Source organism: Ailuropoda melanoleuca, chromosome 8 (assembly GCF_002007445.2).
Source record: "Ailuropoda melanoleuca isolate Jingjing chromosome 8, ASM200744v2, whole genome shotgun sequence".
NCBI lineage: Eukaryota > Metazoa > Chordata > Mammalia > Carnivora > Ursidae > Ailuropoda > Ailuropoda melanoleuca.
In genome coordinates, this window is record NC_048225.1 from 127,213,499 (window position 1) to 127,230,248 (window position 16,750).

Genomic DNA, 16,750 nt, shown 5'->3' on the forward strand with positions numbered 1-16,750 from the left:
AGGGTGCACCCTGCTGTCTCAACTCCTTCTCTGTGAGGACCTGTTTCTCAGAGAACCTCCCTTAGCAGCCTGGGACAGACACTGCCCGCTCCCCAGCCTTCTCTCCAGGCCCTACCTTCAAAGGCCCACCATGGGCTTAATCCACTTACAATTCTAGCTGAATGCCTGACATCCTTCACAATGTACTGACAGGCAATCGCAGGGTAGTACAGAATAGAGTGGGGGTCTACTCTGGCCACAGGATCATTTTCCTCCCTGTAGCTCCTGAAGAAACAGCCCCATTCCCTAGCCATGGTAGGCTGAGTCGTGTGGGGAGGGCCCACGGTGGGGAGGTGAGCCCTGGTGAGGAGGGGAAGGCAGGGGTAGGTGGGCCTGGGAGGTCATGCAGGCGTCCCAGAGACGGCTGGTTTGGGGTCTCCGTGCAGGGTGGAGAAGACCCAGGAGCTGGGCAGCGCGGCCCCCTGTCTGGCCCTGCCTCGCTGTCTCCGGGTCTTTTCCAATGGCTCTCAGCCTCCTTGCTCCTCCGATCTGTCTTCTGTCTCCGAGTTTTGTCAGATTTTCCCGACTTCCAGGAGAAGGACTCAGACTGGCCCCGTGGGTGCATGCGACTGGGGGCAGGCAGCAGACGTGCGTGCACGACAGTGTGTGCATGTGTGTGACTGCGTATGGGTGCGTACCCGGCTCCGCAGCCGCAAGTCGCCCCCACCGCAAAGGCACAGCAAGGCCCGCTGCCGAGCCCTGCGGCGAGGGACAGACGCGCTCACGGCCCGTCATCCCCCGTCCAGTTCTGAGAGTGACCTCACCATCCCGACCTCCGCTGACTCACTGCCCCCGGAGCCAGCCCCGCCTGGCCGGAAGTCACCCTCCGCCCCGCAGCCCGCTACCCCCTTCCCCACACCCCGGCTGCTCCGAACCAGAGGTCGCGGCGCCCCCTGGCGGCCTCCCAGGACTCCTGCGGCTCCTCCCGCCCGGCCCCACTCACGCACGCGCACACGGCACTCTCAGGCCGGCGTGCCTGCGTCCGCAGCGCCCTCTGCCTGTCATAGCCGGGAGCCCTATCAGCTCCTTCCCGGAGCCCAGCGCACAGCAGGGTTGTCTCCCAGGCCCATATCTTGCTGCCCCATTCCCGCCTCTCTGCCTCCTCTGGTGGAAGTAAGCCCTCCTGCAGTCTGGCCCCCAGACCTGCATTCCCTTCACCCTCACCCTCGAGAGAACCCCCGCCTTGGGAACCTCAGAACTGAGCTACCAAGGCACCAGCCTCCCACCTCCTCTTGGGCCCTCCTTCCCTCTCCCTCCCCAGACAGCCAGGTCTGCTTGAGTGGGCACTCTGGCACTCCAGCTCCTTCCAAACATCCTGATCCTGTCCCCCAGGCCCTGCGAGCTCCTTCGTTCCATAAATCTGACTGGGCTGCTATTCCTTGCCAGCACTGTTCTCCCCACTGACATCTTGGGGACCACTCTGACCTTCAGAAGCTAGTCAGTACCCTGGGAGGCCCGGCCCAACCTCACTCTCCTCTCCTTCCCTCCCACACAGAAGCATCAAACCAGCTTGTGCTCAAATGCAGCTTTATTTCCTGCTGGTTACGCAGGCACTCCATCCTGCAAACCCATTCCCTTGGAAATCCGAGAGTGAGTGGGCCAAGTGTCCCCCAGGGGAATGGAGGATGGCTGGCAAGGAGAGGGCAGCTGAGGCACTTAGGGACTTCCTTGAGGCCCTGGGGGGTAAACCTGAGGCCCAGGGTAGGGGTGGGAGGGTCTAGTCTAGGCTGGGGCTGCCCAGGTACTTCCCACGAACCCCTCAGGTGCTGTCACCTGCACTCCAGCTCCACCTCCCTCCTGTTGTCACTTCCTGCGATGAGAAGAGGGTGGGGGGAGGGCAGTGCTGAGGGTGGCAGTGTTGAAGGCCTTGCTCTCTAGGGACCCGGAGCAGGACTGGAAGGAGGGCTCAGCAGTGCCTTCCAGCGTCCCAGTAGCCTCCCCTGATGTCCTTCTGGGGCCTTCATTGGGTGCAGAGCTCGAGCCTGGGAAAGACACACACACCCTCTATGCTGGGCTCCTCCTAGCGTCTCTTCTCAGAGCCAGCCCTCTGGGCTTATGATCTCACCAAACCCTTGCCCCGGCTCAGCCCTTCAGAGTCCAGAGGGTGGCCAGTGCTCTCAGACTCCAGCACTGAGAGGGACCCCAGAGCACCCACCTCCTTCCCGTTGCCTCAGAGGGCGGCAGCAATGGCTGCAAGGTCACACAGCCAGGGGCAGGCAGGGCAGCCCCCCACCTGCATCCTCCCGGCACTCACAGGCCTGCGGGGCACACAGGAGATCTGGGGGAGCTCCCAGCGACCATTCTCCTGGCAGCGGATCAGTGGCAGGTTGCGCTGGGTCAGCCCCTCCTGGCACCGGTAACGAAGCACTGTGTCTACTTCGTAGCGCCGCCGTGGGTGGCCAAACACTTGAGCCAGGGGCAGCTCTGGTGGAGGCCCACAGGACACTGCAGGGGGGACACAATCAAGAACTGGGAGCCTGGCTCTGTGGGTGACAGTTCCCAGAATCGGGATGGGGGGAGGGTCACACATGATGCAAAAAAAGAGCAGAGGTTCCTAGTGGACCCACCTCATTTGTTATCTCCCCCTTGCCCATGGCCTGGGACACATTTCTGACTCCTCTGTAGCTTTGCCCCCTCCTTCTACACACACATCAGTCAGGGGTCCCTTGGCCTTCCCCTCCTCCCCCTTGCCCAGCCTCACCCAGCCCCATCTTGCAGGTGTAGGACAGGTGGTAGTTGCAGGGCACATCACTCCATTGTCCCTGATCATGCCACACCATGACCACGCAGTTCTCTCCGGACAGGAAGTAGCTGTCAGGCTGCCCAGGGTTCCAGTTCTCATAGAGCTGGGGGGACGGGGTGGAGGAGGGGTGAGGGGGAGGAGTGGACCTAGAGGACCTGAGGAGGGTGGGAGAGGCACTAGGAGACAGGGGGTAAGGGGGACGGGGAATGGGGGCCCAGGAGGTGAAAGGACAGGTCTCGGGCTTTGGGGGGAGGGAGAATGGGAAGAGAGAGGAACGCAAGGATGGGAGGCCGGACCAGGGAGAAGAGGGACTGAGAACGGGCCGGAAAAGGAGGGCGAAGGATGAAGCCACTGGGGGTGGAGGGCAGAAGGTGCTGGAAGAGGCGACCTAGCCAGCTGAGGGGCAGGTGGAGCCTCTCACCAGGGGGACGCCATCTGACCACAGGAAATCGCCTTCGATGGTCCGGTCGTTGAGCCCGATCCACTGGTACTCGCGGTATCGACCTGGGGAGGAAGCGCGCGGGGACGCAGGTGTGCAGTGAGCCCCGCTGCCAGCAGGTGGCGCCACTCCCCGTTACCAGCGGCCTGCGGGGGGGCAGTCTTCCCGCCAGACCCAGCCCGCGCTTCCCTGTTTTCCTCTTGGTCCGTCCAACCTCTGCCCGCGGACGGATAGAAGGCAGGGCCCGGGGCGGGTGGAAGGGGTGGGGAGAAGAAAAATGTCAGCAGGGCCAGAAAAGGGCCAGAAAACAGTCGGGGAAGCAGATGGAGGCGGGGAGGGGCCGCTGGTCGGGCTGATGCAGGTTTACTTCCTGCGCCAGCCTCAGCCCGGTCCTGCTGAAGCCCCGCTACCCAGCACGTGTGGAGTACGCGGGAGGCAGGCAGGACGGAAACGGGAATGGATGCATGAAGTAAACCAAGTCAGGCGTACCCGATTAATGGAAAAGGGAGTTAATTCACACACTCACGATTAATGATCGGTTAATGAGTGAGAGAGAGCAGGTGATGAGCGTCCCCTCCAGCCCCGCCCCCAGCCCACTGTTGATGAAGTCCTGCTCCTCGGGCGTGCTGATGCTGGCCAGGTGCGCGCCGTACATCCGGCACTGGGTCTCCGCCTCCTCCCAGCTCCTCCGCGTAGAGAAGTGCTTGTAGCAGGCCCCCTGGAAGGCGTCCCAGCCAGGGTTGCAGAAGCGGAGGCCTGGGGCACAGAGGGGTGGCTCACTGAGGCCAGAGGGGCCACGTCCCCTGGAAGGGACTGGGCGCCTCCAGCCGCAGCAGCCTCAGGGGGCGGGTCTTAGGGGCAGGAGGCCCGTGCCCAAGGGCTGGCAGGGAATGGGGGTCAGGGGGAGCCCCGAGGGGTCCCGGTGCGGGGGCCTTGATGGTTTTGTCCTCTGAGCGCCAGGGACCAACGACAGGGCTGGAGTCCCGGTCTGGGTCTCCGCAATCCTCCGTCCTAGAGAAGGGCTGTGCCCTCCTCTCTTCCCAGGAGAGAACTGGCTAGTTGGGACCGCCTGCCAGATGCGGGGGGTATGCTACACACTCCTCGCTCTGCTCTGCGGGACCACTTGAGAAAGGTATGTGTGGTTCCATTTAACAGATAAGGAAATCGAAGGTAGGGCTCAGAGAGGTTATGTGATTTGCCCAAAATGGAGATTCGTTAATGACAAGGCCCAAAGCAGTGCCCTCCCTCCTGGGTGCAGAGCTGGCACACTGCACGGTCCAGGCTTCAGATCTACCACCCCTCCATGCCCCTCAACACACTCACCAACATCACACAGGTCCCCCCCATAGCCAGGCAAACACAGGCAGCGGACCCCCTCCTCCTCCTCCAAGCACGTCCCACCATTGTGGCAGGGGCTGGGGACACAGTCACCTGAGGGGGGAGAGAAGTGAGGTGGGGGGGCAGGGGAGCACAGCTCTGCAGCCTGAGCCCCCCAGGAGAAGGTTCAGAGTAGAGTCCACAGCCCCAATCTCCTTGTCTTGGGAGCTGTCATAGCCCCTTACAGTCAGCCCAGCCCTAAGTTCTGGGTTTCTCTCCCACGCTGACCCCTCCTCAGCATCCCCCTCTTCAGCATCAACTCAGCCCTGTGCTGGCCATTGCCACGGCCACCGGCGTGGGCCCAGCGTAACGGGGTGGGGGAATGTGGCCAGGAAGGCCCTCAGGACTCAACCGCACAAAAGGGAAAGATACTGGGCTGTGGATCATGAGGCCTGGACTCTCATCTGGCTCCCGGCTCTGCTGAGTGACATTGAGCAGGTCACTTTACCTCTCTGGGCCTGGAGGTTAGCCCCCACCCCCTTGTCTTGGGGCCAGGGCCCTGCACAGTTCTGTACAGTTTAGGTGGGCTGGGTGAAACCAGAAGAGAGGACAGTCACCACAGCAGCAGAGAGCTGTGGCCGGTCCTTTATGGCTTCTAGGACCTGGTGGGGGGGGGCAGCTATTGGTCCTGCTGTCTACCGGGTAGAACCAACCCCAGAAGCACCAATGGGAAGCACTATCACGGTGAAGAACCAACGTATTTTCCTCACCCTACACCCTAATTGCTCCCCCACCCCCTTGAAGCTGCGGGGGTCCCACTGTCCTGCAGTGCCTGTTCCTCGCACTCTCTCAACACCGTGCAGCCTCTCACCTCCCCTTCTTATCTCCCCAGACTCTCCTCCACTTTGGGCTTTCTGCACATTCCCCAGCCTAGAAAACCCTCTGATCATCTCTCTCCCTTCTCCTCCAGGCAGTCTTCCTAGACTGATACACGACCCTGAAGGCCTGCCATCTGCTGTCTGGCTGGGTCACCTGCCTTCTCCTCTGGACTCTCTCCCTCTGGATCCTGGGATGGGAGGTGGCTGCCCTTAGTCCAGGCCTGGGTGCTGGATGGGCAGATTTCACTCCTTCTGGTCCAGGAAGGGGAAGATGGCCCCACAGACTGACAGTGAAGGGCTGGGCTTTCAGCTTGGGAGGGGAAATCATCCCTCAGTGGGACTCTTCAGACCATGCCATACCCCTAGCAGCCAAGGGCAAGGCCCACTGTGCTTCCGTCTGCCTGGTAGGGGGAGGAGAAGCTGGAGGTGATTCCAAGAATGTTGCTGGAATGACCTAGCTCTTTGGGGTGAAATGAATCAGCTGTTCCAACACCCCCACTCTGTCATCTCCCTTCCCCCAGTAGTTTCTTCCAAGCTGCTAACACTAGCTCCCTGGGCAAAGGGGGAGGGAGGTGTTTTATTAACCCTTAAGCACCAGGCCCCACAGAAGGTAGGTGTCCTGAAGCCCCTTCAATCCTCACATTCTCCTGGGGGACGGAGGCTTCCAAACCTGGTTCCCCACCCAGGCCAAGAGGTCTCTCCCCTGGCTGTAGTGGCAGAACCTGACCCAGGACGGACAGAGGAGAGGTGAAGGAACTCCTCTTGAGACGTTCTGCTCTTCCTTCCTCCCCCTCTTAGGGCCAACTATTATACACACCCAGAAAGTTCTTTCCTGCTGCTGCAATCTCAGGCCAGAGGACATCCCTCTGCCTCCAGGTGGGGTAACTAAGACACTGCAGAGACTTCCACTGCCACTTCCCTTCCCACCAAACCCCCTCCCGACCCACACAGCACTGAACTCTGAGGCCAGCTGGGCAGGGAGCCAGTGGTTGAAACAGGAGAGCCTGGGTGTGATGCAGGGGCCCCTATCCCACCCTGGACCATCTAGGAAGGGCAGTCCTGGGCCTGGGAGGACCCCAGCCTTCTCCAGAATCTCCACTGGGAAGCTCAACCTGCCCTCAGTCGGTGGGCTTCTCTCAGACCCCAGAACCTAACTCCCCACTCCTTCCCCGCTACATTTCCTCTCCGTCCTCGCCTCCTGGTTTGTGTCTTCTCCAGCATTAAGGACTTTGAGATCCTTTGGGTTCAGGGAGGGTGAGACCATTCTTCCGAGGGGTGAGGTGGTCATTAGTGCAGGGGTCAGTGCAGGAGGGGGCGGCTGTGGGCAGTGGGATGAAAGTTAGATCCCACCCCCCTGCTGAGTTGTGGTACGGGATCCTGGGGCAGCCGGCTGCCAGGGATGGGCTTCTACACTAAGACGACCTTCTCCATCACTAGTCTGTATGTATGGCTCTAGATGGGAGCCATCAGGATGGGCCAGAAATGAACACAAATGCACGCACACACTCTCAGGCTGGCAGAGGTTTCTCCCCATCAGGATTGAGGGACCACAACTCCCAGCAGCCCCGAGGGCTAAGGGACAGTGACTCCTCTGCACAGTCAGATCTGGGCTCTTGGAGGCCAGGAAGGAAGGCAGAGGAGAGCCTGAGCGGGGAGGATGAGGGACCAGTGAGCGTGTTAGACAGGAGGAGAGGAGAGGGCACGCTGAGGATGAAGAGGAGGAGGAGGAGAGGCGCAGAGAGCAAGGGAGAGAGGAGAGGGAGAGCTAGGGCGCGAAGGAGAGCATCAGAGAGCTGCCCGCAACACAAATCCAAGGAGTGAAGAGGGCAGACAGCTGGGGGTGGAGACAGAGGGTGCCAGAGTTTTGGTTATAAAGTGGTTTAATAGAGATTTATTTCCAAGGCTTGTTTTCCATGAAACAGTCGAAAAAATACTTCACAGAAGTAGTCGCTTAAGGCTCTGTGGGGATGAGGGCTCTCCTAGATCCCAGAGGCTAAGGGCAGGGATGGAATCCAAGGCTTGCCTGACATCAGTGGGGTGGCTGAAGGGGATGGCACACAGGATGGGGAGGGGGCAGCAGGAGAGGGGCCTGGGCCCTGAAGAATACAGTAGGCACCCAGGGCACCTACGGTGCCTGAGGATGGGGGTGGTCTGTGGGGCCGCGAGTCACAGGTGGAGAGCCTAGGGCAGGAAAGGGTCCCAGGTGGTCAGTGGTGAGGCAGAGTCATAGGGTGGGGCCATGAAGTTGGGGGTCATGAGGTGAGACATCAGAGAGCGGGATGGAAGTCACAGGTGCGGCATCCAAGACTGGGCACCCACAGGTAGAGGTGTGCAAGAGAATGAAGGCAAAGGACAGGAGAGGCTGGGAAAATGGGGGTTAAAGGACCATAGGTCATGTGACCCAGAGCTTCAGGGGGAGAAAGGGAAGGAGGAGAAAGAGGGAGGTAGAGCCTTGGGCAAAGTTACCTGATGAGGGGGCCACGGCCACTCCACCTTGGCTGGCGCTGTCAGTGGGCAGCACTGGCTGAACACGCACTGAGGTCCCTGCTGGGACAGTTCTTCCAGAATTCTCTTCAGAGGGGGCCTCTGGTTCCCTGGCACCCTCAGGGGCCCGTGTGGCTGGAAGCAGGGCAGGGGTATCCTCAGAGCTCCCTGTCTCCTCACTCTCTCCTCGAGGGACCCCAGACAGCTCAGGACCACCAGCCTCCTCCCCCACCTCTCTCTCCCTGACTGGAGTGGAAGGTGGTGGGGATGCCAGGTTCCCATTCCTGGGAGTGGGAAGAGTCTCAGTAGGTGGTCCAAGGACCCTTGGAGGCCTGGGAGCGTCTGGCTCTCCATCGGGAGGTGGTGATGCACCAGGCTGTACGACGGCACTCGCTGCTGGTGGGGATGCATGGGAGAGTGATTCCTCTATGTCTGGCTCAGTGGGGAGAGGGGTCTCTGGGTCTGAGCTGCTGAGCTTGCTGGGCCAGGCCGACAAGGCCTCATCTTCCACCTCCTCCTCTTCCTCCTCTTTCTCTTCTTCATCCATGTATTTCTCTTCTTCCTCCAAAGTCTTGCCTTCCTCTTCCGAGGACCCCAGGGGAGGTACAATGGATTGCGTTTCGAATTCTAGACAAAGCACAGATGGTTCAGCACCAGGGACAGCACCAGCCCCCAACCGGAAGACTGCAGGGGAGGGGGAGGAATGAGGGGCTGTGGGGGAGTGAGGCCTGGGGGCAGGGGAAAGCCTGACCCTGGGATAAGCTGTGTTTGCTCCCCACCAGAAGGCCTTCAACTTGAGCAGCAATATTGAGACTACCTGGAGAAAGCTCTGTGAGCTGTCATTAGCCCAGGAAAAAACAGTCGTATCTCTCCTAGGCTTGAAATTCTCTAGTCTATTTTAGGTAGGTTAGGAGGAGGAGGGAACAAAGGAGGGAGCACCCTCCTTCCCAGACCCAGAGAGTTGGGAGTGGAATGTGCTGGAAAGGCAAGGGTTGGGAGAGTCCTGGAGAGATGCCCTGCATCACCGAGACGCTGAGAAAGGACAGGACAATCATGCCAGCCATAAGCCGAGCAGCACCCCAGGCTTGCACCTTCCCCCCAACTTCTCCTAACAAGGGACTCCAGTTACCAAGGAGGGTCCTAGGGGCCTCTGCTGGGTCTTCTGGAGTGAAGCTTCCACCCCCTCCACCCTCCACGATGGGGATGGAGTAGATGGCCCCCCGGGACTCGCTCTCCACAGCTTCCTGATGCAGCTGAAGTTCCTCCAGAGTCTCTGTCACTGTGACGATGGCCTCCAGCCCGTCAGAGGCTGGGTCTGATGCTGGGTCAGAGGCCTCGGGCATGGCGGACGGCTGGGCAGAGTCTGTGTCAGGAGGGAAGTGCCCGTCGGGGGTTAGACAGGTAGCTCTGCCCTGCAGACACAGCCATGGGAGAGACCCACGGTCTCTGGGCTGGACTCAAAGACCATGAGACTCCCCCAATTCTCACTCATCCTTCCTGTGAAGGACCCATGGGACCCAGGGAGCACTGCGGGAGTTCATCACTTGTTATTCAAGGCCCCATGAGGGGCCCTGCCAGGCATTCTTCTGGGTACTGAGGATACAGTGGAGAAAAGACAGCAAGCTTCCCGCCCTAATAGTTTAGAGCCTAGCTACAGATAATAACAAACATACATTCTAACGTTAGCACGTAAAGAACAAAAAGGCAGAGTGAGGAGACAGGATGGTGGGAAGTACTGCTTCAGTTAGAGCGGTCAGGAAAGGCTCAGGAGAGAGACAGTCCCCTGGGTAAGGGGATGGAGGCAGAAAGATGGACCGATGGTCTCAGCGCTCGGGACCCTGCTCTTGGAGCAAGGCGCAAGGGCTCCCAGGGCTTCTAAGACTTTTGAAATGGAAGGGTATAGGTGGCCATCACCCAGGAGAGCTGAAGGGTGGAGTGCAGGAAGGACATTCAGCAGTCACCACCTGAGGGTCTCAGCATCAGGGAAGGAGGACAAGGGGAGGGGCTGCCCCATCCTTCTGTGAACTGCTCCCTTCGAACAACTGGAGCTTTAAAAAAGATTACCTTGTCTTTGAAGAAGAGAACCAAGATCAGGAAACCAATGAAGCGATGGTGGAATTGGGCTAAGAAAAGCCCTGAGGGCTGTCTGTGCTCAGCCAGACGTGACAGCACAGCACTTCCTGTCCCCATCACCTGATCCAGTGGGCCTTGCTCCTGCCAGGCAAGCAGAGCTGTGCCCTTGCCCGCCTCTGTCCTCCCTCCACCTGTTCCCAACTGGTCATTCTGTCTCTCCCCGCCTCCATTCAGCTGCTCTTTCCATGTCTTCCTGAAACAGTGCTCGGCACACAATCATAAGTGGTGTGTAGACACGTTCACTGTAATTATCACCACCATCATCCCTTTTCCAGTCGGCCTTCCCAGATGGACCTGCCTCCCTATGGACTTCACTTCCCCACCGCTCCTTGGCCTGGGCTAAAGATGTTTGGAGATCTGTCTCAGTGGAAGTAATGCTTTTTTCTCAGTCTCTCCTCATGCTGGGAGCAAGGCATCTTATCTTTCCTTGGACCGGGAGCGCCCATGGCAGAAGCAGTGTCTCTCCCCTTCAGACTAGGAGCTCCCTGAAGGTAAGGGCTGTGCACTCTCCTTTCATTTCTGCCTCCAGCCCTGTAACCAGTATTGCAGGCTCACAAGTGCGGCGAGGACCCAGATGCCCCATGACTGTCAGTCACCCTTGGTCTGGGCCCTGTGCCTCTGGGGGTGGGGGGGTCCCAGGCACTGCCTTTCTGTCAGCCCCCAATATGAGATGTGGTGAGAAAGCCATCTCTACACCCCACTGTCCTGGAGGACCTGCTCCCTGTGGGGGGAATTGTGTCTGTCCATCAATAGTTAGTGGTCATTAAAGATCTGACCCCCTCAAGCTGAAGGTTCTGGAACCCCCTATGAGGGCTCTTGAGGGCATGACTGGAGCATAGGTTAACTGGAGCAGACCATTCATTAGATTCAGAGAATGTCTGTCATCTCTGCTCTACTAATGAGCTGACCAGAAATGGAAACCTCTCCAGCTGCCCAATACGGAAGAGGCGGCTTTGACACAGGACAGGCAAGCCGTGGATGGCTGAAGGGAAGGCAGGTGAGGGGGCGCAGGGAGGCAAGCACTCCCCGAGACCACACAGCCCAAGCCAGGGGCATCACCAGGATGAGAACCCTAGGACCAAGCCGAGCATCACCCAGGGCTCCTTCAGGCAAGTGGCAAAGACCCAAGGAACGCCCGTCGGAGCAGCGCCGGGGCTTGCGGCTCAGCTCGGTGTCTGACAGAGGGGGTGGGCTCGGCCTCTGCAGGGAGGCCGCTCACCTCGGAAGCAGTAGACATTGAAGCGGCTGTGCTTGTTGGGAAAGCCGGTCTGGTTGGGGAAGAGGAAGAGCGTCTTGACACCAGGCAGGCCCCCCCCGCACCGCTGGCTGGGTGTCACGATGGGGTAGCGCACACTGCCATCGGCCAGCCAGCCCGGGCTGCAGCGGTCCAGGCCGCCATCCCAGGCTGCATAGAGCTGGCCCGTGGTGGCGATCTCCGCACCCCGCTCCCGGCAGTACGCCCGTGCCTCCTCCCACGTCAGCTTGTCTGCAGGGGCACCCAGGAACAGCTCTCCTGGAGGGCAGAGGAGGCTGGGTCACCAGGACGTTGGGAGCCCCTTCCACCCTGGGCCCCCGCAGAGATCCCAGGCTGGCTTCTCTGGGCCTCAGGCTCTGCATGGGTGACATGGAGTTGACTACCCGCTCAGGGTCGAAGCTCAGGTAGAAGGTCGGGATAGACGTTACTATTCAGAGGGGCCTGGCTCCACTTCCTCAACTGTGAAGAAGGAAAGTGAGGCCCAGAGATGCTAGAGGTGGGGAGACGCACGGCAAGTGGCTGCAGAGTCAAACGTCTCTGGCCACCTGCCCCAGGCTTCGGCCGTGAGCTTGCGTCCAGGACAGTGTTTAGAGGGCAGGACCGACTTGTTTCTTTGGATGCCCCCTGGATGCCCGCTCGGACACATGAGGGACAATAGGTCCAGCAGAGGCCCCAGGAGGACCTCTGGGCAGCACTGGAGAAGGGGCTCTAACCTGAGAACCCCTCACCCCCAATCACCATTTAGGTCTTCAGCATAGCAGTAGACGTCATAGAGGTCATCCGGGTCCACCACTCCGTAGTTTCGGACCCCAGGGAAGCCATCCATGTCTCCATAACAGGCCTCTCGTGGGGTCTGGATGGGATACCTGGGAGCGAGTACAGACACCTTCATCAGGGAGCCCTCCAGGGATGCCCCTCCTAAACCACTCTGCCTTTCAACGCAGCCAGCTCTCTTCCTGGTTCTGCAGGGACACCCCCCGGGGCAGGCCAACCTCGTTGCCCGGGGGCAGGAGGCCCTGGATGGCTAGCCTGAGACAGCAGGCAGTCCCCTGCTAAACCAGGGCCCACCGCCACCTCAGACACAACTAGCAGCCCCTGGTCCACAGCCCCCCACCCACCTCACGGTCTGGTCAGACAGCCACCCAGCGTCACACTGCTCATAGCCCCCGAGGTAGGCGGCGTAGAGCTGCTCCGGGGTGGCGATGCGGGCTCCGATGCGGGCACAGGCCTCCTGGGCCCCCACGAAGGAGAAAGCATAGCGGGCAGAGCCTTCCCGGTAGAGAAACACGACCCCTGGGGGGCAGAGAGGAGCCCTAAGGCGGAGCCCCACACTGTCCTCCCCTCACCCTCCTTGTCACTCCCCTGCACAGAGTGTCAAGTCCAAATTGCGCTCACTCTACGGCATGAGGGGCTTAAGTTAGACTGGGAGTAGGACTTCCTCCACCTGAAGGGAGAAAGGAGGTAACCAAGGCCTGTATCTACTCACTCCTTTTCCAGCTCGGTGGGTGCCTTCCATGTGTGTTTGCTTCCCCCTGGGACTGCGGGCTCCCTCCCTGTGAGAACCTCCCTCTGTCCTGCCCCTCACCTTTGACCTTGACCTCCACGGCGTCGCTGCTGTCGTCTATGCCGTGCTGGACTTCGCAGCGGTAGATGCCCGAGTCATTGGGCCGCAGCTCGCTCAGCGCCAGGGACACATCGGTGAGTGACGCCGGGTAGGCGGGCAGCGCCACGCGGAACCGGTAGGCCTCGCTCACCTTGACGCGCAGCCCCCGCGCCACCAGCACCTCGGCCTCGCGGCCCCCGGACAGGAAGGTCCACTTGACCCGTGGGGAGCCCAGCACGGCCCGGCGGCCTGGCGGCCGCAGGTAGTGAACATGGCACGGGATGGTGAGGGCTCCGCCCAGCACGCCCTGCAGTGGCGCGTTGCCCGCGATGCGCACGCGGAAGGCCCGGTCCTCTGTGGATGGGTGAGTGGGCAGGCGGCTGGAACTTGGCGGTTGGGTCCGCAGGGTCCCACCCGGTTTCCAAGCCTGCCCCTGGATCCTGCCCGCCCACCCCTAGGGCCCTGCACGCCTGCCTCTAGGACCTCAGGCCCACCCCAGGCCCTCTCCAGATCTAAACCCAAGTCTCCTGGTCAGTTCCTCCCGAGAGTGGCCCAGTACCACCCCAGGACCCCTGGGGCCCACCCCAGGTCTAACCTGGTCCCCAGGTCCTCCAGCCATGGCCTCAAAGTTTCCCTTCTGTTTCCCTCAGACTCACCTTCAGGATTTCTCCCCACTCTACCCCTTCCTGCCTCCCAGCCCCTTCCACGGGTCCGGTACCCTAGAGATCAGCAGCCGTGCACCTACTGGCCCTCCCTGGCCCTCCTCCCAGGTTTTCTCTGCCTTACCCAGATTCCACAGCTCATCCCTTATTTCTAAGTGTCCCAGACCAGACCTCTCCCCACAGTGTTCCCAATCCTCTCTCTCCCTGGGTCCTCCAAGGCCACCCCCTTCCACAGGGGTGATAGAGGAGACAGAGACAGTGACCCTGAGTGGGGCTGCTTACCTGAGCTGTCCCCCTCCAAGGCATCAGTTAAGGCCGCAGGGCCCTGGGCCAGGGCCAGAGCTGCCAGCAGGAGCAGGAACAGTGGGGCCATGCTCAGGCTGGTGGGGATACTGGAGGAGGAAATGCAGGGTTAGACTTCAAGATGGACTTTCCCTGGCTCCCGACCACATCCGTGTGGACTCACACATATCGTGGCCAAAAGCCCACTGTCCCCACCTTACTGTTAACTCCCTTGTTTCTGATCCTGTCTCCCCACCAGGGGATTCTTCCCAGGAGCCAAGACCTGGGCTCTAGTCAACTTGCTGTGTGACTTAAGGCAAGTTCCTTAACCAGTCTGGGCCTTTGTTTGCTGACTTGTGAAGGAGAACCATTACTACCACTTTCGCGGTTGTGATGAGGCTACCAAGCTTTAGAACGCTTTCTATCCTAAAACCCCTGTACAGATGCCCAGCACCAGGCACACCATAGGAGCTCAATAAATGCTTATAGCATGAGTGGTGGGTGCTATTATACTTAACAATGCCCTGTACTCTTCCCATGCCAGACTCTTTCCTTGAACCCGGAGCCTCCTCCTCCCCTAGTACCCCTCCAACATTCCCTTCCTGTCCCTTCCTCCCCGAGTACCATACCCACCTAGCCTCCTCCAGGAGGGCCTCCTAGACTGAACCTGGGCAATGCGTAACTTCTCTCTAGCCCTACCCCTCCTTGACCTCCCCCTACCCCATGGTTACTTATAAGGAAAGTCTTCTCTTTACTCTTAGCATCCTCCACCCCCTCCTTGGCTGCCTTCTCCCTTCTTCTTCCCAGCCTTCCTTTCTGCCTGGCACGGGCTTTCCCACCGGATCTCCTGGCTCAGAAACCAGCTGGGACAAAGCCCCTGTCTCTGCCAGTCTGGCCTCCATCCAGCCTCTCCCTTCCCCCACTCCAGCCCTAGGCTGGGGGGTGGGCTCAAGGAGGGTGAGACTAAGTGGGAGGGGCCGTGTCCCTCCTGCCCTTGGCTATCAGACACTCTGAGAACCCAGAATAGTCCTCTGAAGATCTCAAAGCACTTATACTCTCACAAGGAGGGATGGGGGGGGGTGACATTGAGAAATGGGAGCCAGAGAGGGATAGGGCTGACCCTGGTCCCCAGCAAAGCTAAGTCAGGTACCAGGCCAATCAATATGCCTGCAGGAGGGAAGGCTGCAGAGCTAGTGTCCAACATCTGTAAGGATCAGGCTAGTAGAAAAGCATGAAGACCCAGGTCTGGCATGGAATAGGCCAATGGTGCAGCAGGAGGGATGCAAGTTAGACTATATGCAAGACTTCCTAGCGATCAGGTTCATTCCCGCTCCAGGCCCATTGTTCAACCTCCATCTTCTTTGCCCTTTCAGACTCTGCCTTCGTGCATGTCTGCCCCTTCCTGAGCGGCTGGGAAATTTCTCTCTTCTCCCACATTCTCCCCAGGATCTCAGATACTCCTTGGAATGCCTCCCCACCAACAACAACTCCATTCCCCCCACCACAGCTGGGCTTCATCTCCTCAGGGTCAGACTTGGGGAAGGAGTGGCAGGAGTCAGATGTCTAGGGTCTTTCTCTCGATGGGGCCAGATCAGAGGCTGCGGAGAGCAGCTCTGGGCATGGGAGCACTTGGGAGGACTGCTTTCTGGGGTAGGAGGGGGGACCAGTTGGCACGAGCAGCCAGTGCCTGCCGGGTGCTAGGCAGACTGTTTGCCTTGCTTTTGAGCTGTGCCAGGTCCTGGGCCAGGCCCCTTTCTGGCGTCCTCCCTCCCCTCTCTTCGGGCTGGAGCTGGAGCTGCTCACAGACCTGGGTCCCAGCTCTCTGACAGGCGGCCCAGAAACCCATATATTTGGAGCCACTCTGGGACCCAGACCCTGGACCCCTTTCACGTCTCTTTTGAAGGTGAGGGAGTGAAGGGAGAAGGTCTGATGCTGACGAAGACCTGGCCACACTGGAATATGGGGGTCATCCCACCTCCACCTCCAGGATTGGGAGTCACTGGCCGGAGGGGCCAAGAGGATGCCTGGATTACATGGTTCTCATGATCGGAGACACCCACCCTGCCCCCCACCCCGCTGCCAGTCCCACCGAGCCTGGGCCTTAGCTCCATCCTGGTGCAGCTAGGTGTCCTAGGGAAACTAAGGGATCCCTTCATCGGGCACCAGCCTCAGACCTGGGGTTGGGGTGGGGAGCCTTGGCCTTCTCCCCTCCCCCCCCCCGGTCTGCCGTCCTCCTGAGCAGGACACTCTCTCCATCTCTAACCTGGACAGCTCGGCATCAGGGCAGGCTTCCTGTCCCTTCCGCTGAAGCCACAGCATCCCTCTCTCCAGCTCATTCTTTCCTGCTCCAGTTCCAGGATTTCTGCCCTTGCCTTGCGTTTCCCAAGCTGCTCGGAAAACTTCCCTCTTATTACGTTATCATTCCTGCCTGACCGCAGACATCCAGGAGCTGCCTTATAGCCTTCATAGATCCAACCCACAAAGGATTAAGATCAAGACCAGACCGTGTGTGTGTGTGTGTGTGTGTGTGTGTGCACATGCATACATACACCCAACACCCACCATCTCCATGCTGCCCCCCCGCCCCCCTGCTGGCAGTCCAAGGTCTGCCCCATAGGAACCAGGCTCCAGTACTCAGCAGGGGCAGCAGGAGGGAAGCTGTCACTGTCCCCTTAGTGGCCGTGTGAGCAGCACCCCGAACCCACACCACAGCAGCCAGGAATTAGCAGGGCCTGCAGGACCCGCTATAGAAATGCATAAATAGTCCTATTTATCGGAGGCACAACTAGTAATACAATTAGCAGCGTCACAGCCCGCGCCTACAGCTCCTCCCAGCTCAGGGTCTGTAAGGTGGATGGTGCCGAGTTAGCCTCAGGCGCTGGCAGTGCTGTGGGGCAGGGGTGGGTGGGGGTGGG

General features: G+C 59.9%; 1 protein-coding gene across 2 annotated transcripts; it reads right to left on the reverse strand.

Annotated features, from left to right (window-relative positions):
- Positions 1 to 1,726: 1,726 nt before the first annotated feature.
- On the reverse strand, positions 1,727 to 14,591 carry BCAN (brevican). 2 transcript variants are annotated; one of them, XM_034667428.1, is made up of 14 exons: positions 14,469 to 14,591; positions 13,836 to 13,945; positions 12,874 to 13,245; positions 12,407 to 12,581; positions 12,027 to 12,154; positions 11,253 to 11,546; positions 9,030 to 9,263; positions 7,883 to 8,527; positions 4,545 to 4,652; positions 3,819 to 3,977; positions 3,204 to 3,286; positions 2,741 to 2,885; positions 2,294 to 2,484; positions 1,727 to 2,021 (listed from the first exon to the last, which is right to left on the reverse strand). In XM_034667428.1, exons 2-14 carry the CDS (start codon positions 13,924 to 13,926, stop codon positions 1,914 to 1,916), a joined length of 2,733 nt encoding a protein of 910 aa, XP_034523319.1. In that variant the 5' UTR covers positions 13,927 to 13,945; positions 14,469 to 14,591; the 3' UTR covers positions 1,727 to 1,913. The 2 variants fall into 2 exon arrangements, with proteins under 2 accessions (XP_034523319.1, XP_011232718.1); XM_011234416.3 differs by lacking the exon at positions 14,469 to 14,591 and having other exon boundaries at positions 13,836 to 14,146.
- Positions 14,592 to 16,750: the final 2,159 nt, after the last annotated feature.